Source organism: Otolemur garnettii, unplaced genomic scaffold (assembly GCF_000181295.1).
Source record: "Otolemur garnettii isolate 467f Iridium unplaced genomic scaffold, OtoGar3 scaffold00126, whole genome shotgun sequence".
NCBI classification, from domain to species: Eukaryota; Metazoa; Chordata; class Mammalia; order Primates; family Galagidae; genus Otolemur; species Otolemur garnettii.
Window position 1 is genome coordinate 4158287 of NW_003852521.1, and position 21991 is coordinate 4180277.

A 21991-nucleotide genomic window follows, 5' to 3' on the forward strand; every position below is an offset into this window, starting at 1 on the left:
CCTCCTGCCACTGGGAAGCCACAGTGCTTCCTGCTGTCTGTACCTGGGATGTTTCCCTTTCCTGGATTCTTTTCTCACCCCCCCCCAACTTCCTTCCCACCCAAATCAGTAAAGTCTTGGTCATTTTCTTCCATGTCACTCTCTCAGGAAAGCCTCCAGGGCCACCCTCCCCAGGGCTAGGCTCCCAGTGGCACACGCCATCACACACATCGTTTTCTCCTATTCTTTCATGTCTTAATTACTTTGGTGTGAGTGGTGATAGTTATTTTGTGGCCGCTACTGTTGCAATAGTGTTTGACTCCCTCTAAGTGCCCTGAGGGGAAGGACTGTCTCCAGTCATCCTGTCAGTTTTGTTCCGCGCTGATGGAAATGCTGCCATATAATAGTCCTGCTTTGGCTTCAGTACATCTGAAGACTTGTTGGTTTTGTTCAGGGATCATGAGCTTTTTGCAGAGAGAAGGACACACCATGGCCATAGGTGTCCTGCCATTTTCTCCTTTCTGTGACCAATTTCCTTGATGGAGAAAAGAGTACCCATGGGACTAGGCACAGCATTCACATACTTTGGGAGGCTGAGGTAGGATCACTGGAGGCCAGGAGCTTGACCCATACTATCTCTAAATAAGAAAAATGAACTGGGTGTGGTGACACCTACCAACCAGCTACTCAGGAGGCTGAGGCAGGAGGATCACTTGAACCCAAGTAGTTTGTGGTTGCTGTGAGCTATGATCACATCGCTGCACTCTAGCCTGCGTGGCAGAGCAAGCCCCATCTCTTACAAAAACAGACAAATACACAAAAAAACCAAGAATGCCTATGAAAGACCAGAACAGGCAGCTTTGTCTTGTGTTTGAAGAGAGGAAAGAGATCTGAAAGCAAAGACTGCTGTTTTGCTTAAGTCTCACCAACGTGGGTGCTGGGGTCTTGGCACAATGTATGGTCGTAGTGCAAGTGTAGCAAGAACCCAATGGTTTCTGTCACTACTTATTAGCTGAATGGCCTTGAGCACTTCCCTTAGTTTCTGTGCCTCTCTTTCTTCATTTGTAAAGTGAAAATAGCCATGATACTTACCTCATGGATTATTATAAAGGTGAAATGAGTCATTATTGTGAAGGTTTTAATAATAATTCATAATAAGAGCTCAATTAATGTTAGCTATCACTATTATACCTATTATTATTAAATGCTAAAGGAGTGGATTAGCATGAATACATTAAATACAAAGGGCAAGGAATTAGGCTTTCTACTCATCAGCATAATTTTCATCCTATATTAGTTCTATCAAGAATTACCTATGAGTAAATCAATCAAGTCCTAAGGCAATGCACACAGCCTACTAAGTAGTCAGTAAGGGATAATGAGTAGCTGTAGTAACAAGAGCAGCAGCAACAGCGCACTCTGAATAGGAGATTCCGCTTCTCTCTCTGTCTAGCTCTGGAGATTGCAAGCAAATGGCCAAAACGCATAGCAGACCAGAGACAGGCTTCTTCCTAAAATCACTGTGCACTTTGAAAAGCCCTGCCCTTCTTGACTGTGGTGACAAACTAGCTTTTAACTCTTGCTTTCAGGGACAGATGTTAAAATTCAGCAGCATGGCTCCAGATTTAGACCGTCTAAATGAGCTCGGGTATAGGTTACCCCTGAACGATAAGGAAATCAAAAGGATGCAGAATCTGAACCGTCACTGGTCTCTGATCTCCTCCCAGACTACAGAAAGATTCAGGTGAGCAGGAGATGCTCTTGTCTTGGTCTGTTTTATGCCATTATAGCAAAATACCACAGGCTGGGTAATTTGTAAAGAATATATAGTAGAACTTGTATAAGTTGACCACCCAAGGGACTATACCAACCTGGTCAACATACGGAGGTGGTCGGCATGAGGGATTAGGCCTTCTGTACTGACACGTACATGTGGTGCAGGTCCAGTATGTGAAAATTAGGTTGCCTGAAGGAGGTGGTCAATGTAGGGAAGTGGTCAACTATGGAGGTTCTACTGTGCATTTATTTCCTCATAGTTCTGGGAGGTAGGAAGTCCAAGATCAAAGTACGAGCAGGGTCAGTCATTCGGTGGGGGCTACTCTTTGCTTTCCAGATGACTCCTTGCCGCATCCTTAGGAGGGAAGGGATGTGATGTCCTCACAGGGAGAAGGAAGGTGGGAGGGCAGGAGTTCTTAACCCTGCATCAATCTTCTTTATAAGGGCCCTAATCCCATTCACTAAATAGGAGCCCTCATAGCCTAATCACTTCTTAAAGGCCCCACCTTGTAGGACTGTCTCATTGGCTATTGAGTTTCAACACTTGGATTTTGGAGGGGACGCATTCAAACCATAGCACCAGTGTATCAGTGGAGTGTAGGTTCATGATTTGTGTATATTTATAAATTTTGGTCTTTCTAATACCACTGACAGAATTTGATCTAAAAGTGGGAAATTCAAATGGCAAAATATTTTTCCATTTTTGATGGACTAAATGGTGCTTTAATTAGAAAAATCTTTTAAGTAAGACCATATTAAAGGTACATGCATAATTTTTATCATTTAAAAAGTTAACATTTTAAACTTAGGCCTTTTTTTCAATGTTCTTTCTTTTTTTAATCTTACCGTCTAACCTGAAAGCTTCATGATAGTCCAGTTAGAATTGGAAGCAGAGATTACTTAATCTAGTTTTACATACTAGAGATATAAAAATAAGGAGCAAAATAATCACTATTCCTTGTCCCTCCTTCCGTCAGTAAGTTGCAGTCATTTTTGCTACAACATCAAACTTTCTTGGAAAAATGTGAAACATGGATGGAATTCCTGGTTCAAACGGAACAAAAGTTAGCAGTAGAGATTTCAGGCAATTACCAGCATCTTTTGGAACAACAGAGAGCACATGAGGTAAGTGACACCAGTAGATTTGGGAGTAATAAAGTTTTAGAGCCGTGACTGATGCTATAAAATGCTATGTAGGAGAATTAAAATCCTGTACCTTGTACAGAGTCTGCTCAAAGGCAGACGTCACTTGTGCCTTCTTTTTAAGTTTGAGGCTTCGATATCTTAGTTACAAAAATGTGATCCATTTCTCTGCTCCACAGTTGGGTATAAGCTCGTGTCAGGCTTCAGCACCTTGCAGGGTATAATGCTGAAATTGTGGCAATAGACTACTTACTGGAGGCTGGGTGGGGTTGGTATAAAGAGTGCAGAGAGTTACACAATGTCCAAATTGAGTTGGAGACCACAACATTAATATTGCCAAGGCTAATTGGGAGGGTCTATGCTTTGATCAAAAGTCATTAAAAATTGTGTGTTCTTTAAAAAACATGTGAATTTTATAAAAGGAAAAGTGATCAGTGATCTCCCAGTGTACTTCCTGATCAAATTCTATTATAATTATTCCTCAAGAAACACAGAGAAAGAATCATACGCAAAAAGCACGTGAATTAACTGGCCAACAGTTAGTCCCTATTTGCTATTTCCTGGTGTGACTAAGTTGTTTTGTGTGCTTCTGACACGTGCACGTGGAGAGATGGGATTTACCTATGGGCAGAGAAAGCTTAATTCAGAGCCTAAAAGCAAATGAAACTACTTTTGAAGCATTTCGCTGAAATTTTAAAAATAGAGAACTTAAAGATGTACAAGGTATTTTTAAATACAGTTTTACTGAATTGACAGATGGTGAAATAAGAGACAACAGAACAAAACAGCAATGAGACAGATACTATTCCATACCCACTAGGGTGGCTGCGACGAAAGAGGCGCCAGTGTTGGTGACGGGGTGGAGGAACGTGAGCCTGCTGGGGGGCGGGGGGGTAGAGTGGCGAGGCCGCTCTGGAAAAGAGTTTGGCAGCTCCTCAAAATGGTAAACACGGAGTCACCACATAGCAAACAATTCTACCCTCAAGTATCTACCCAAGATAAATGAAAATGTACATCTTCACAAAAACCTGTAGAAGTGCGTGTGTATTGTTCATAGTGGCCGTATTCATAATAGCCAAAAAATGGAAACGAATGTGCATCACCTGCTGGATGGAGAAGTAAATTGTGATACATTCATATAATAATATTATCCCGCAATAAAAAGGAATAAGGTCCTGGACCTGGTGCAGCATGGACGAATCTTGAAAACTCAAGCTAAAGGAAAGGAACAGGTCACAAAAGACTGGATATTTGGAATGGAATATTGCATAATTCCATTTATAGGAAATGTCCAGGACAGGCAAAACTTAGAGCTGTAACATGGACGAGTGGTTGCTCAGGACTGGAGGACTGGGAGGAAGTGGGGGTGATTGCTAGTGCTAAGGAGCGTGGAGTTTCTTTTTTCAGGTAATTAAAATATTCTAAAATTGATTGAGGTGATAGTTTGCCAAGTCTTTAAATATAATCAAAGTTATTAAATTGGGCATCTTAATGAGCGAATTGTGGAGTAGGTGAATTAAAACTCAATAAAGCTATTTAAAAGGCAGTGGAAATAATTTGAAACACCTTCTTTTGAGATTTTTAAGAATGAAATGATTTTTTAACCTAATCAAATTGAGACACAGTTCAAAAGGGCCAGGAAAAGAGGAGGCTCTCTTTTCCTTCGGCTTTTTCAAAGGTCCCAGGCTATTCTCTGTGTCTGAAAATAGACTGTATTTTTCGCATAGAATAAGCGAGGAAAAAAATTGAGCATTGACTTAATTGTATTGAGCATTGACTTAACTTTGGAAAGAGCGAGGGAAATCATAACTCTACTTTTAGTCATATTGTTTTAGTAAAGCAAAAAACTACACTTTATCTTTAAGCATATCTGAATAGACAATTTAAAAATAAATCACTTCTGTGCTGCAGGATTTCACACATTTCCTGATTCACTGGGTATACTTTTCAGAGTCTTGCTAAAACCGGAATATTTGGAAAGTTAACAGAGAACTGGTCACCAAAATCGAGCACTCTAAAGTACATTCTTCTTTCTTTTTAAAAAAACCATAGTTATTTCAAGCTGAGATGTTCAGTCGTCAGCAGATCTTGCACTCGATCATTGTTGATGGACAGCGTCTTCTAGAACAAGGTCAAGTTGATGACAGGTAAGATCTTGGATAACTTGGTATGAAAAAATCTTCCGCAAATTAGTCATTTTCTTTTTAATGAGCAGATTAGAGGGCATGTATCCAGTCTTCCTCAGGCAACTATATTACAGTGGAGCCTCAGTAATGGGAGGAAAGGCTTGTCTGAATCTCCAAAATTACCAAGTATTGAATCTTTTTAGAGAACTGCGGTTTATTGTATGAAGGACGTAGAGTAATTGGAAATCACCTCGCCAACCTTCGCTAGCCATGTGTAGGGACTGGAATTAATGACTAGATCAGAATGAATTGTATCAGTGATGTATCCCTGATTTGTAAATAGGTGCTTCTGATATTCTTACACAATTAGATGGAAATTTTATTAGTAAAAGGAGCATAGGGATCGCTAGTCCATCTCTCTTACTTATAGAAGAAAAACCTGATGGGAACTGATTTGACCAAGATCACTGGGACTAAGTGGCAGCACGTTCGAGACTAGACCCCCTGGGTCTGGTTTTCAGTGAGAACTGGATTGTACCAGACAGCTTTTTCAGACTGTGATGATTTCTCCACATTTGAAAATGGTTTGCTGCCTTAGATCAGACGACTATGTTCAACATGAAATCCTTCCTCTTCAATTATGTACCAAGTTGTCTCTTTATTAAAAATGCAGAAGTAGGCGGTGCCTGTGGCTCAAAGGAGTAGGGCACCAGCCCCATATGCTGAAGGTGGCAGGTTCAAACCCAGCCCTGCCCAAAAACTGCAAAAAAAAAAAAAAGCGCAAGTAAAAATCTAGCTTGTGAATTGACAATTTCATACTATATTCACGTTTTCTAGAAACAATACTTATTTTATCCCGTCTTTTCATGGTGATTTGGAGTGTGAACTTCATTTGTTTTTATTACATAGGTACATCTTTCCCATAGTTAGGACCAGTAGTTCTGATTATAATTGTTAGTATTTTTCCAAAAACTTAAAAAATAAATCATTTTTATTGAGAGTTTTGTTTTTAATGTTTTAGAAGCCATTTCAGTTTCAAGTGGATATTTCTCTGGAAGTACATGAAAGATTTTCATGGTTAAGCTTGGAACAACAAAATGTGATGTCATATTTATTCTATTCTAAGTAAGCCAAACTTAAATGTGAGCTTTCTTGAGAATTTTCTGAAGACTAAAACAAATTCAAATGCAATTAACTTTTATCTTTTGCCTTATCATGTCTTAGCCAACTCTGTAACAATATTATAAACTTTCAAGTCATTAAGTAAAATAAAATTTAATATTCACATGCAAGCCAACATCTATTAAATTTTAAATGCTATCGTTTAGAAGAAACACCAACAAGATGAAAATTGGAGCTTGGACCTCAGAATAAAAAATTTTGAAAGTTGCAAGTGAAAAGAAATCAGGTTAGAGCCTGCTGACAATAGGAAGGCCCCAAGTTACAGATGTGTTGTGTTCTAAAAGTTAACCAAAGTTAACCGATAAGTTTTGTTTTTTAGAGCCTCAAGTTCAGCACTGGCAACAATGTCATGTTCTAAGTAGTCCCTCAGGCGGGCAAGTAGGTCAGCACCATTTAGTTGAGCAAAGTGAGTGCCAGGGCTGCAAAGGGGTCTTGGATAGTTACCTGGCAGGCAAAACAACACGGAAGGACTTTTGCGAGGCCCAGGGTGTTCTCAAGTCCTGAAGTTACATTTTTCTGAGTTGAAAGATACTTAAAACTTTTAGGGGAGTAGCATGAGCCTAATTTGTCACATTTGAATTTTACTGCAATTGATTATTCATATGTACATAGATGCAGTGGGTGCCCAAACCAGGTATACACATTTTAAGTGCTATCATTTTGAAGTTGATTTGAAGGCACAGTTACTGGTCAAGTGTAGCTAGACATACTACACACATCCATTTTTACCTGCAGTTTGCACACTTTTGAGGACTGATCAATTTTATTCCCAAGAAGCTCATGAAACGGGCTTCAGCATTTTTTGGCACCCCCGGAATATGGATATGTGTGTGGCTATGTGGGTGTGTGTACTATCAGAATTTTCTTTCAAAACTGAAAGTCATCATCTAACCCTAACTACTTACCATATGGATCTATTTTTAAAATGAGAGAGCATAAGAAATTTTTTGCTGGGGCTTTATTCAGTACTTTTTGGTTTTTACACTGTCTTTGTTGACCATAACTATGTATTCTAGGATCTCTTATAGTTTTGGAAACTAATAACACATTGGGCTATAAAATTGAAATTTATAGTGGCTCCAGGTAATGGAAGGGAATCAAGAATAGAGGAATCCACAATAGTAAATCAAAATACTATCTGATGCCACCTCAAGAGAAGGATTCTAAGGAAACAAACACATTCTAATTGAAACAAACACAAGTAATGTTACACTTTAATGTAAAACATGCACTTGACACTATAACCAGCTAAAAACTGCGTCCTACTTGATGCTGGACAAACCATTACTAACCACCTATAGAGCCACAAGTTGAATATTAAATACAACTTAATAAAGAACTGTTAATATTTTTTAAAAGTAGAAAACACAGAAGTGGGAAGAACATATTAGAAGATCTGAGTTTTTTTTTTATATGAAATTGAGAAAGCTGAAGTAGCATTTAATGTTTCTAAATGACTAGTTTCTATTTTTCTAATAACAAAGTGAATTCAGCTTCAAATAAAAAAGGGACAATATAGATTAATGGGTGGGATGCAAATTATCATCAGGAAATACTGAGAGAGTTTATGGAGACAGGTTTTAAAAATCTTTTTAAACTGCATAGTTTGATTGGAGTTTTGTCCATCCAAGGTAGCTTAGGGTTTTCGCTGAAGACAGAGGGTCTTCATAAACTCTGCTCCACATGTTTTCTGGCAGGCAGGCCCGCAAGACACTGTCCCACGCTGCTGCGTATGTAGCCATGGGCTACTCAGGGGCTGGAGCGATTCCCTTTGCACCTATGGCTTTCCCTTCCTCCCCGCTCATGCTCTCAGGGAGGGAATGAATGACAGTGACCTTCCGGGAGACTTCCCTTCAACCTGTGCTGAGACGTGCTAACCCTCACTATTTGAAAACACTCGTAGTTTAATTTTTTAAACTACTTGCAGTAATCCAATTTTTAAAATTACTTGCAGTAGCTCCAGTAACAGCAGATCACATCTCATTTGAAAACCACCGCCCTGGGTCCCTTTCTCAGAGCTTAAGTTTGTGAGAAGTGTACACATCAGCTGGTGACATGTCCACATCCAAGGGATCAGTGTTTCTCATCCTGTAGGTGTTTCCTCCCCAGGGATGAGTTCAACCTGAAATTGACGCTCCTCAGTAATCAGTGGCAGGGAGTGATCCGCCGGGCCCAGCAGAGGCGGGGGATCATTGACAGCCAGATCCGCCAGTGGCAGCGCTACAGGGAGATGGCAGAAAAGCTTCGCAAGTGGCTGGTTGAGGTGTCCTACCTCCCCGTGAGTGGTCTGGGAAGCGTTCCTATACCACTGCAGCAGGCAAGGACCCTCTTCGATGAAGTGCAGGTAAGGTGCAAACACACTGTCTCTACCTCTTACCCGTTTCCACTGTGCACTTTACCTCAATCATGGTTCCTCAGAAGGACTCTGAAGTGACACTGGAATTGAGAAAAACGTTCTCAAATGTCAACAGGAACACACAAGATGATTGCATTGCAAAGCCTATTTCATGATGAACGATAGTAAGCTTGGCCTCTCCCAGAGGCTCCTTCCACTTCACACCAAGGCCTGTAGCCGAGTCCCAGTGTGGACAGAAAGGCGATGGCCAGGCAGGGGGAAGTGTGTGGATTAGACAAACCTGTGTTTACTCGGGGGCAGCTCCAACACGGAACTTAAGTACTAGAGAAGGTAAAAGGCCCGTCCCCTTTGACCTCTGTTCCTTCCCCAGGAACCCTTGACTTTGACCAGGAATGCGACCTTCCAGCATCCCAGACAGATGCTTCCCAGTGCCCTGGCCAGTCCTTCCCAGATCAGCTCCTGGGCTCTTATTCCTATAAAGTCACTCTCTCTGGTTCTGTTCTCCTCCAGATTTCTCTGAGAGAAATCTAACAACAAAGTGAATTCAGCTTAAAACATAAAAGGGACAATACAGATTAATGGGTGGAACATGGCTTCAACTACCCCTGCCAGCAGAAAAGGGTCAAATGTGTCTCTTCTGTTCAAATTCACCTGGTGGGCTTTGAACTCACTTATGAGACCGCCTTTTGGATTTATATCTGTGTGCTCTGCAGATGTAATATGCCCTGTGGGTCTCAACAAAGCCTGTGACCACTGGACCAACCTTTCTCTTTTTCCATGTACCCAGTTTGAGGAGGTGTCATCACCAGCTGTCTGGTCCATCAGTAGAGGAGTCCTGAGTCATTTAAAAGCTACGCTCTTCCCCGTCTCTCCCCCCACCCCACATCTAATGTGCCCCAAGTCTCCTTCCTGCTGCCACTGCTAAACAAGGCCCTCGTGAGCTCTTGGCTCGATGGACAGTAGCTAGCCCACCTGTCTTAGTTTAGCCAACATGCTGCTCTTCCATTCTGCTTTTACCCAGATGCTGAGTGCTTTTACTCAAACTCTAACCAAACACATCACTTCCCTGCTTAATGTATTCTAGGAATCTCAGTCACTTGCACCAAAAAAGCAAATTCCCATGTAAGACATGGTCTTGCCTCACTGTCTACCCGTCTCTAGCCTGCGTTCCACACTCCAGCCCTGCGTCCAGCTTCCTGAAGTCATCGTGTCTCTCACATGTGACATATTTGCCCATCCTCATTTCTCTTTGGGAAAGCATCCTCTCTCCTCTGCTCCTGGTCAACTCTTGTCTCCCACCCTAGGTCCTTCTTCATCTGGATGAGTTCAAGTCTTCCAAGACTGGGGTAGCCTTGACCCTTTGAAGAATCCTCTCTGACTCTCTACGCATGCCCTGCTGGGTCAGATGTCCCTCTGTCTGCCTGTTATGAGTTTTATAGAGCAGGTTTCATGTTGCATCCCAAGTCCCCATGGGACTCTCATTCAGTTATACATTCATGTACAAAGTATGCCCGTGTCACCTTGGTGGGAGAAAGAAGCCATGTCATGTGTGCTGAAATTATGGCCCACTTAAAAATACTTGCAATAGGGAAATAGTGAAAAAAAAAATGACTGGGAATGTAAAAAGCTGTGATTCTTTTCAGTTCAAAGAAAAAGTGTTTCTGCGACAGCAAGGCAGCTATATCCTGACGGTGGAGGCTGGCAAGCAACTCCTGCTCTCCGCGGATGGTGGAGCCGAGGCTGCCTTGCAGGTCGAACTCACTGAAATCCAAGAGAAATGGAAATCGGCCAGCATGAGTCTGGAGGAACAGAAGAAAAAGCTGGCTTTCTTGTTGAAAGTAAGTGACATTAAAGAAAAAAAACTTTTTAGTACTTGTACTGCTTTTTCCTCTCATTGTTATCCTGAAAGTCAAATAACGCAAAGATCGTTAAATAATACTTTGCAGAATTTTGATCCCCTGTGTTTTATTCAAGACTTTGTCCTATCTTGCATGAACTGGAAAACTTTTTCAATTTTCAGCATTTTGTCTTTTAGGAAAATCCCCCAACCAAGTAATTTAAAGTCTAATAATGTTGTCCAAACAATGAATTCTGGTTAATGGCCAGTGTGAAGCCTTTGCCATGTGATGGCTTTATAAATCCATACAGAAATTCAAAGAGTAGGTTCTACTCCCTAATCTAAGACTCTAAAGTGGTTTTCAAGATTGATATCTCTTCTTTTATAGCAGGGAAAAACCAGCTCCAAAAGATCCTCTCTATTTAACTGAGCTTCTCCAAGCCAATTGCCATGAGATAAAATCTCCAGGAGGTGTATTAAGCCCTTGGTTGGATACAAATTGCATACTGATCTCACACAGTAAATTTTAGAAAATGTAGATTTATCCTGACCTCCCACAGTATGCTTGTATCCCGCACTCTCCAATTCCACATATAACACTTAATTAAATCAGCAATTTAAGAGGACATGTGCTCTATATTCAGATAAACCCAAGTTAACAACATAGTAAACCACGTGACCTGGTGAATTCAGCCTATCTGAGCCTCACTTTTCTCATCTGTAGAGTGGGTGTAAGTTCACCTCCCCTTAGGCCATTGTGAGGATGTAATGAAATAATGAAGGTAAATCATGTGGTGCCACACCTAGTGTATATTAAGCACTAAGAAAATGATAGTAATTATCGTGGTCCAGGTTATTATCATTTTAAAAAGTGAACATGTCTAAATGCTAAGCTCTTATGTATATTGATAATTGTCAGCACTTCAATGAGATTATCTATTAAATTTGGCCTATTGCATGCTTATATCAAAGGTAATAATTAAAATTAATGAAAGGGATTTTGGTTTTTTTTTTTTAATGCTTAAAGTATGTACACCCATTGGGTTTATTCTACTGAATTTTATTTAATAATAAATTACCTTCAGGGTAGGAAGCGATCGGTCATAAATGCCCCTGAGATAACTATTATTTGCACACAGCACAATTCATCAGTAATGTAATATGCCTGATTCTTTTGCTTTTAGAAAAGAATTTAAAACATCATAACTCATTCTTTGACAACATGTTAATCATATATTTTTTGTAAATTGTTGATGTGACTTTTGGAGACAGTCCCGAAACTTAATAAGGCACATTGTCTGAGTCATTGCGTTTGCTTTTCTTGTTTGTCTGTTGGTGTATAAAACATCCACTTGGAGAGATGTTTGTAGGCCGTGACATTAAGTTATTTCCTAATAATTCATGTAGTAAAAAGGCCTGGTTATAGCTTCAGAATGTAAGTCATTCTTGGAAAGGGGTGTCCCTATTCTCCTTTTGTTAAAGTTTATTCCATTTTGAATCATACCCCACATCCTGTTTGTCTAAGAAGGAATTTATGTATCTACATTTTAATGTTGATAAGCCTCAATTTCACGTATCTTTCACTGCAGCTATCATATTTATCTATTTTTAGCTCTTAATGCTTTTAGTAAATATGCCAAAATATAGTCATTATAATTCCATGCCCAGTACATTCATCTTCTGCACTGTCACCTCTTAATTTCGTTACAACAGATGACAAGCTGACCTTATCTCTTTTCGATCAACAAACCTTTAGGAGATGCATATTGATGTATTTCACAGTGTGTGATGAGTTTATGGAGAATGTTGTTCCATTTAAATCGAAAGATCTTTTTGTCTACCCTCCCTATGCTTAGCATTGATGAACTTAGTCTGAAGACACAGAGATAGTTTCAAAATAAAAAGGAATTGGAACAAATCTGTTCATGATAGACAAAATCTTTTGTTTTTTGAGGTTTTATTTTTTTGTTTCATTTTTCTCTTAGCTGAGAATAGGAAATATAGTTACACGCTCTAGGAAATTCCATGAAGGAATTTAGAGAAATGAGATTCTTGGGCCAAACGCTCCATTCAGTTAGAAACCAAAAGACATTTTAAATGAGGAGGCACTTGAGTCAACACTGCTTCCAGAAGACAGTGGCAGTAATGGCAGCTGTCGGCTGTTATGCTAAAAATAAGGTATGAGAAGAGAAGATAGAAAGAACTCAGACAAGAAAAGACTGGTAATGATGAAGGAGAGGTTGTGCAAGGAGATGCCGTGTGATTTGGCAACGTGACGCAAAGCGATTCTAGCTGTGATTCTGGTTGTCTTTCTGTGGACCTCAGTAATTCCTAGTGAGGGGGGTGGCCACTTGGAGGAGCATTGAGGAGGGGGAGGCCAGGAAATCACACTAGGATGCTATGGGATTAGACATTAGATGAGCGTCTATTGTTAATACGAGTTGATATGTAGCTAAGGTTCTAGGAAGAATCAATCTCTACTATGATTTCTTTCCTTTTTTCTCTTTCTTTTTTGAGACATACTCTCACTCCATCACCCTAAGTAGAATGCTGTGATGTCCTCATAGCGCTCACCAACCTCAAACTCCTAGGCTCAAGCAATCCTCTTGCCTTAGCCTCCCTCCCAAGTAGCTGGGACTATAGGTGCCTGCCACAATGCCTAGCTAGTTTTTTTCTTTTCTTTTTCTTTTTTTGTGAGACAGAGTCTCACTTGGTCACCCTTGGTAGAGTGCCATAGCATCTTAGCTCCTAGCAACCTCAAACTCTTGGGTTGAAGTGATCCTCTTGCCTCAGCATCCCAAGCAGCTGGGACTACAAGCACCTGCCACAACACTCAGCTATCTTTTTACAGATGGGATCTCACTCTGGCTCAGGCTGATTTCGGACCTGTGAGCAGAAGCAATCCATCCACCTAGGCCTCCCAAGTGCTGGGATTACAGGTGTGAGCCACTGCATTGGCCTTAGTTTTTCTATTTTTAACAGAGACAGAGTCTCCCCCTAGCTGAGGCTGGTCTGGAACTCCTTAGCTCAAGCAACCCACCCACCTTGGCCTCCCAGAGTGCTGAGATTACAGGCACAAGCCACCATGCTCACCTCATTTTTTCTCTTATACTTGTTTTAATTACCAAAAATATGTGTCTAATAAAAAAATCAGTAATAATTAAAGTATGTAGAGTAAAAACTGAAATTTCCTTTACACTACCAGCTACTGTCTTCCCCCGGTCCCCACTCCTACCAGTTTGATGTGTGACTTCTCCAAACCTAACCACATAGTGTTGTGTTCACATGTGAGGACACAGAGACCTGCGTTCTGTACAGCCACTCCCGACCCTGCTGGGTTTCTCTCCAGAGCACTCAGCTCCCCTTCTCATACTAGAGATACATTTCTTAGACTGTACATTTTCTCTCCTTCCACTTCTTGGTTTGTATGTGTTTTCACGTATTACACATTTAACCCTCTGCTACATGTGTCAGCCCTTAACCACAGAAGCCAGTCAGATGCCAAGCCTTTGTGGTGTGTTTCGTCTTCTGTAAGAATTCAACTGTATGAGGCTCATGCTGATTATATATCAAATTGAATCAGAGTACAAGGCTGCATTATTTTAATATTCCATCTCTCTCTTCTTACTCAAATGTATTTTCGTTCTGAAAGAGGTCCTGGATCTTCCTTTTCATCACTCAGGAGAGGGGACATTGGACACAATTCTGAGCAACGTTAGGAAAGAGTCAAAGCCCTGGGATTAGACTTCTGTTTCTGCAAACGTGTTGGGATACAGACCATCACGTTTTGCACACCTACAATATTATGGCTGTTATTCTGTGTGCTTTGTACCCATTGCCTCCTTTATGCTCTAACAAATATAAAGAGTTTATATTATTTCCAGTCTTGTAGGGAAAAATTCAGGCAGAGAGCATTATCTGCTTAAAGCCTCCCAGAAAGCTGGTAACAGAGTCAGCTTTGAATCTGCCCTGATGACCCCGGCATGCTGCGTACCCGGCAGTGGGGGTGGGCACACCTCACACTGTTCATCGGTGGGACTTTAATCCTTCCTCTGGGCATTAAGAAGACTTCTTTTCTTTTCTCCTTTCTTTTCTTTTTTCCTTTTCTCTTCTCTTTTCCTTTCCTTTCCTTTGTTTTCCTTTTTTCTTTTCTTTTTTCCCTCAATTTCCTACATCAAAAAAAATTGATGCCATTTCTTTCTCTTTCCATGATAGGACTGGGAAAAATGTGAGAAAGGAATAGCTGATTCTCTAGAGAAACTACGGACTTTCAAAAAGAAGCTTTCTCAGCCTCTGCCAGATCACCACGACGAGCTCCACGCAGAGCAAACGCGGTGCAAGGTAAATTGCCAGGTTGAGATTGTCACTGTATCCCTCCGTGTGCCTCTGCTGGAATAACGTCTCGGAGGCCACGATCCAGCCATTCTCCTATAGCTGTCAACATGCAGATACAAGACCCTGGTGAATGACATAAGGGCAGATGACTCTGATGAAACTTGCACTGCAGATTTATTGCAGTTGATGAAATTGTAGACTAGTTTATGGATTACTCTGAGAAAGCAAATGAAAATTTAAAGCACAACATTAAAAGATATTTAAAAGTTGTGTCAAGAGCAATAAAAGCGATCTTTTTAAAGCATCCACACTGGGGAGTCACACGGGGGAGTCCTTCCAGCAGGAGGGCCCAGTTTACAGGAAGAGGAAGAAGGATGGCAGCATAGAACATTTGCAGACGATGGCCCTCAGAGAAACACACCCTGCCTTCCAGATCATTCTACAAGGAAGGGGGAAAGATAGCTGCTCTCAGTTACGGCATGGAGGCACACATGCTGATAGTTCTCAGAGCTCTAACTACTTAAAGATTACGATTAATACCTCACATGGTATTTGGAAGCCAATTAGCAGCTAATACAGACCACTCCCTGCTTTACCTGTATAAGCTCATGAAGACCAACAAGATGTAGTGTCTGTGACCTTGGTACTGCTGTAACCCTGTGTAGTGCCTAAACAATAATCACCTGCAGAGCTAGGCCAGCCACATCAAAAGTGCCTTTAAAAATGGTTTTCTAGTTTACTCTATAGCTAATGGAAAGAAAAAAAAAACTTTTTTTTTTTTTTTCAAAATAAACATGCTACTTGGTTGCCCAGGCATTTGCAAATTATTGCTCTAGGGCAATTCTATTTAAAATCTCACATATACTTAAATTACTTTTGAAAGGATGAGGGGAAACTTCACTTTGTCCTAGAAGGATGGCTAAAAATTAACTCACGATAAGGCAGAGAAAGAGATTCATTTACTGTGCACACCAGGAGAATCACAGAGCTATTAACCAGTTTTCAGTGGGGTCCAGAGGTTTACATACCATCATTTTAGAGGAGTGGGGGTAGATGAAGAAGATAGAGAATTCTGCTGCGCCACAATAAAGGTTACTGCAGAGGATAAGTACATCTTGGGAGATGAATGTTTAGGGGAAACAGACTGACTTGTGAATGACTCTCTGGAAACTAAATTAATGTGGGAGACAGATATTTATCTTAAAATAGTTTAGGCCAGGCCTGGTTACATTCTTTTTGTAAATGTTTCTTTTACTTTTTTATTTTTATTTATTCATTTATTTTTCTTTTTTGTTTTTTTATTAAATCATCACTGTGTACATTAATGCAGTCATGGGGTACAATGTGCTTCTTACAAGGGTACATGTGAAACTTACTAAATGTAGAATGTAAATGTCTTAACACAGTAACTAAGAAAATGCTATGAAGGCTATGTTAACCAGTTTGATGAAAATATTTCAAATTCGGCTTGGCACCTGTGGCTCAAGAGCCTAAGGTGCCAACCACATACACCTAAGGTGGCGGGTTTGAATCCAGCCTGGACCCACCAAACAACAATGACGGCTGCAACCAAAAAATAGCCAGGCGTTGTGGCAGGCGCCTGTGGTCCCACCTACTTGGGAGGCTGAGGCAGGAGACTCGCTTGAGCCCAGGAGTTGGAGGTTGCTGTGAGCTATGATGCCAGCACTCTACCCAGGGGGACAGCTTGAGGCTCTGTCTCAAAAAAATAAATAAATAAATAAATAAAAATATTTCAAATTGTATATAAAACCAGCACATTGTTTCTTTTACTTATTTTAATTTTCTTTTTTTAATTAGATCAAAGAAATATTGGACTTAAACTTTACCCTACAATAAATGGATTTACTTTTTAAATTTTTAAAATATTATGGGGGCACAAATGTTTTTGTAATGCTTGAGTCAGAGTTAAGGATAAGTACTCATTAGGTAGGCTTTAATCCATCCTCTCTTCCCCCTTTCCCCTTCCTCGATTTCCACTGAGTTTTGCTTCCCTCTGTGCTCTCATCAGATAGTTCCAATTTAATAGTGAGTACATGTGGTGTTTATTTTTCCATTCTTTAGATACTTAGGATAATGGTCTTCAGTTCTGTCTAAATTGTTCCAAAAGGCATTAATTCATTCGTTTTATGACTAAGTATTATTTCATCTTCTATATATATGTAGGGTGTCCACAAAGTTCATGTGCGATTTAAAATCAGCACACAGTGATAGTTTGAACTCCTCTTTTATGATTTGGATATGCTTTATTTCATTTTCTTGCCTGATTTTTCTGGCTAAGACTGACAACACTATGCTGAAGAGAAGTGGTGACAGGGAGCACCCTTGTCTTGCTTTAAACCTTTCTCCATTTAGTATGATGTTGGCTGGCTATAGGTTTGTCATATCTGGTTTTTATAATTTTGAGATTGTTCCTTCTAAGTTCGGTTTGTGGAAGGTTTTTAATCACAAAAGGGTGCTGAATTTTGTAAAAAGCTTTTTCTGCATCCATTAAGATGATCAGATGGTCTTTGTTTCTGTTTATGTGATGAGTCACATTGATTGATTTACTTATGTTGAACCATACTTGCATTTCTAGAACGAAGCCCCTTGGTCGTGGTGGATCATTTTTTGATGTGCTGTTGAATTCGGTTGGCTAACATTTTATTGAGGGTTATTGGATCTGTATTCGTAGGGATATTGGTCTATAGTTTCCTTTTTTATTGTCTCCTTTCTAGACTTTGGTATCAAGGTTATGTTGGCTTCATGGAATGAGTTGGGAAGGATTCCTTCTGTCTTGATGTCATAGAATAATAATACTTATAAGGCAATATAAGTGCCACCTCTTCTTTGTAGGTCTGGTAAAATTTGTCTGTGAATCCATCTGGCTTGGGCCTTTTTGTTGTTGTTGAAAGATTTTTTTTTATTGCAGGTTGCATTCTTCACCTTTTCTGCAATATATTGAGATAACAAGGATGGGAAGGAAAGTCAATTTTTTTTTTTTTTTGATGAATCTGGTTTTACAAAGATGGAGGGAAAGCCCCTTCCAGCAGCTGTTGATCTCTAAGGCCCTTTAATTCAAAATACTCATTATAACAAGGAATCAGATTTTGGTGTAAAATTTCCTGAGCTCTTTCACTCAGTTATAATTAGAAGTTCTTTGCTTCACTTTGACTAAGAAGTCCTAAGAATTTAAGACAAAATAATTGTTACACAAGTCTAGAAGTCATGAAAACTGTAGATACAAGTGTTCAAGGATATTCTTTGAAACTTGAAAAAAGGCAGATTTAGGAAAATTTAAAGGTAGGATATATCATGGACGAAAAGCGAGTGAGTTGCTATCTTCAGGTGTTATATTCAGAAGTATGCAAAGGTAGCAAGTGTGAAAACGTTTATTTTAAACCTACAATTGTAAATTTATTAAAAATTATTAAAGAAAATTTCTGCAGGACAGGAATGGGCATTTGTTTGGCTTCTCCTTGGTGCCAGTGACTGGAATAGTGTTGTCTCAGTTGTCATAAACACAAGCTCATAAAAACCTGTTATTACCCTTTTGCAGATGAGAAAACTGAATTTAATAACTTTTCACAGTTGGTAAATGTCAAGGTTGCCTGAATATATAAGCTATTATTTTTACCACAGTGACTCATCTAATGGATAAATATACTGACTCTGAAACAGTTGTAGATAGAGATATAGTGTTTCCTTTGTAATCAATATACCAAATCTGATGTTTGAGTTAGAGGGTAGGAATTGGTATGAAATGAGGAAAATCTTTACATTGATATAACAATTTATTATGTCTAAGGCTATAAACAAAAACATCACATATTTAATTCACGTAGATGGTTTGGTTTTTCAGCCAAATACCGTTGCCATGGGACCTCATTTTTCATCTCCCAAAATACTTGACAGTTACAAACACACCCTGCTATTGAATTTGTAGATTAAATAAATTTATTTTAGTCTAGTTCTCTGCTACTCTTTGCAAACCACCCTCAGCAGCAAAACAAAGCAATTACCTGGAAATTTTAGGCTAAAACCTTGTTTGCCTAAATTACCTGGGAAGTTAGCCTCAGACAGCACCGTTAATTGCCTGTGCCTTTGGAAACATGTCTCTTGAAGCATAAAGGTAGGAAAAGCCAGGTGAAATACTCTATTCAGACACGAAATTAGCTAGAATCTAATGACAACAGCTGTTTATACAAATTGCAAAACTGGTCACCGGTCAAAGCACTGCAAAAACTAACATCAACTCATTCAAATCCATACTGTTCTATGGATTTTTTTCGTCTTAAATCATTCCCAGAAAGGACAGGGTACATATTTCCTTTTTCAGTAACTTAAAGACGTCTCTGATCCTGCAGAAAATATATTCAGTGCATTATTTTAAATTGAGTAGTAACAGCAACAGTTCTTCTCAGCTATTTCTTTGCAAGTATAGATCACAAAATGTAGCGACTCATGGTGTTTGGAAAATGAAAGTTAAACTTAGATTTGTGTTTTTTAAAATATTTTAACCATGAGATCAGTAACTCCAGACAGAAAGAACGGATGGGTTAGAGTTTATGAAGTCAGTTTAAAGTAAAAAAGATCAGTGCAGTGATGAAACTTCAATTTAGAAATAAGCACCAAAAAAAGATCAATGAAATGGTAAGTAGATGGCAGGAAGAGTCTGCAAGCAATGATGTTTTATCTGAAGACTTTGGTAACTTTCCAAATGATAGAGGAAGTAAGTAAGTACAAGCAAACCTGCTTTATCGTGCTTAGCTTTATTGCACCGTGCAGGTATTGCATTTTACAAATGGAAGGCTTGGAGCAACTCTGCCTGGAGCAGGTCTGGCAGCACATTTTTTCCAACAGCACATGCTTACTTCACAGCTCTGTGTCCCATTTTGGTAATCCTCACAATATATTGAACTTTTCATTATTATTATATCTGGTATGGTGATTTCTGATCCATGATCTTTGATGTTATCATTGTAATAGTCTCGAAGCATGATGAACTGTGCCCATATAAGATGGTGAAATTAATGAATAAATGTTTCATGTGTTCCGACGGCTCTACCAGTGGGCCATTCCTCATCTCTCCTTCCCCTCCCTGTGATACCACAAAGTTCAAATCAGGCTTGTCGCTAGCCCTACAGAGGCCTCTAAGTGTTCAGGTGAAAGGAAGTCACACATCTCTCACTTTAAATCAAAAGCTAGCAATGATTAAGCTTAATGAGGAACACATGTTAAAAGTCAAGACAGGCCAAGAGCTGGGCCTCTTGTGCCAAACAGTAAGCCTAGCTGTGAATGCAAAGGAAAAGTCTAGATGGAAATTATATGTGCTACTCAGTGAACCCATGAATGAAAAGCAAGTAGAACAGCCTTACTGCGAACAGGAGAATGTTTGAGTTGTCAGCCACGACATTCCTTTAAGCCAAAGCCTAACCCAAAATGCTCATTTTCTTCATTTCTGTGAAGGCTGAAAGAGGGGAGAAAGAAGTGAAAAGTTTCCTGCAGAAGAAAAGTTAAAAGCTAGCAAATGTTAGTGCATGAGGTTTAAGGAAAGAAATTATCTTCACAATATACAAGTATCAGGTGAAGCAGTAATATAGCTGAGGCTGCAGCAAGTTAGCCAGAAGATCTAGCTAAGACAATAGATAAAGTTGGCTCCACTAAACAACAGATGTTCCGTGTAGATGAAACAGCCTTCTATTGGAAGAGGATTCCATTTAGGACTTGTATAGCCAAGGAAAAGTCAATGCCTGGCTTCAGAGCTTTGAAGGACAGATTGACCCTCTTATTAGGGGCTAAGGCAGCTGGTGAAGCATTCTGGACCCTTAATAATTATGCAAAATATACTCTGCCTAGACTCGATCAATGAAACATCCTAGGACCCTTAATAATTATGCAAAATATACTCTGCCTAGACTCGATCAATGAAACAACAAAACCTGGATGGCATGTTAACAGTGTGGTTTACTGAATATTTTAAGCCCATGTTTGAGACTCACTGCTAAAAAATAAATAAATAAAGACTCCTTTAAAAATATCACCATTTATTGAGAATGTACTTTATCACTCAAGAGCACTGATGGAGATTAACGTTATTTTCCTGCCTTTTAACACGATATGCATTTGGCAGCCCATGGATCAAGGAATTTTGAGTTTTGAGTCTTATTATATAAGAAATGTACTTTGTAAGGCTATAGCTGCCGTAGATAGTGATTGCTCTGAGGGATCTGGGAAAAGTAAATTGAAAACCTTCTGGAAAGGAATTATTCTAGATGTCCTATTAAGAATATTTGTCATTCAGGTGGTGCCCATAAGCACAATGGGTAGGGCAGGGGCCACATACACTGAAGCTGGCGGGTTTGGACCCAGCCCCAGCCAGGTAAAACAATGACAACTGCAACAACAACAACAACAACAAAAAAGCCAGGTGTTGTGGTAGGTGTCTGTAGTCCTAGCGACTTGGGAGGCTGAAGCAAGAGAATGGCTCAAGGCCAAGAGTTTGAGGTTGCTATGAGCTATGATGCCATAGCACTCTACCGAGGGCAACAGCTTGCAACTCTGTCTCAAATAAATAAATAAATAAGTAAAATCATTAAAAAAAAAAAAAAAAGAATATTTGTTAATTCATGGGTGGAGATCAAAATGTCATAATCAACAGTTGTTTGGACGAAGCTGATTTCAACCCTCATGGATGACTTTGGGGGAGTCAGTGACTTCAGTGGAGAAAATAACTGCAGGAGTGGTAGGAATGGTGAGGGGACTAGAATTATAAGAGAAGCCTGAAGATGGACTGACCCGCTACAGTATCATGATGAAATTTGAACGGTTGAGAAGTTGCTTCTTCCTCCAAAGAAAAAGATGTCTTAAGATGGAATCTACTCCAAGTGAAGATGCTATACACACGGTTTAAATTACAAAAAAGGATTTAAAATGTTATATAAACTTGGTTGATAAAGCAGCATCAGGGCTTGAGAAGATTGAGTCCAATTTTGAAAGTTCTACTGTGGATAAAATGCTATCCAGCAGCATGGCATGCTATGGAGAAATTGCTCTTAAAAGGAGGAGTCAATCTATGCAGCAAACTTTATTGTCTTACTTTAAGAAATAACCACAGCCATCCCAACCTTCAGCAACCACCACCGATCAGTCAGTAGCCATCAACATCAAGGCAAAGCCATCCACCACCAAAAAGATTACAATTCACTGAAGTCTTAGATTACCGTTAGCATTTTTTGATAATAAAGTATTGTTAAATTA

At 39.7% G+C, this 21991-nt stretch overlaps 1 protein-coding gene across 10 annotated transcripts in view; it reads left to right on the top strand.

Moving 5' to 3' along the window:
* SYNE1 (spectrin repeat containing nuclear envelope protein 1) overlaps positions 1–21991 on the top strand; it is a 448631-nt gene that overhangs the window by 360821 nt on the left and 65819 nt on the right. For all 10 annotated transcript variants that reach the window (XR_002775281.1, XM_023517949.1, XM_023517955.1 and 7 more), the window contains 6 exons: positions 1569–1723; positions 2733–2880; positions 4951–5045; positions 8316–8550; positions 10206–10400; positions 14615–14740. Coding sequence is in view for 9 of the 10 variants with exons in the window: in XM_023517949.1 (XP_023373717.1) it covers positions 1569–1723; positions 2733–2880; positions 4951–5045; positions 8316–8550; positions 10206–10400; positions 14615–14740 (954 nt within the window). In the remaining variant the exon portion in view is untranslated. The remainder of the gene's footprint in view (positions 1–1568; positions 1724–2732; positions 2881–4950; positions 5046–8315; positions 8551–10205; positions 10401–14614; positions 14741–21991) is intronic.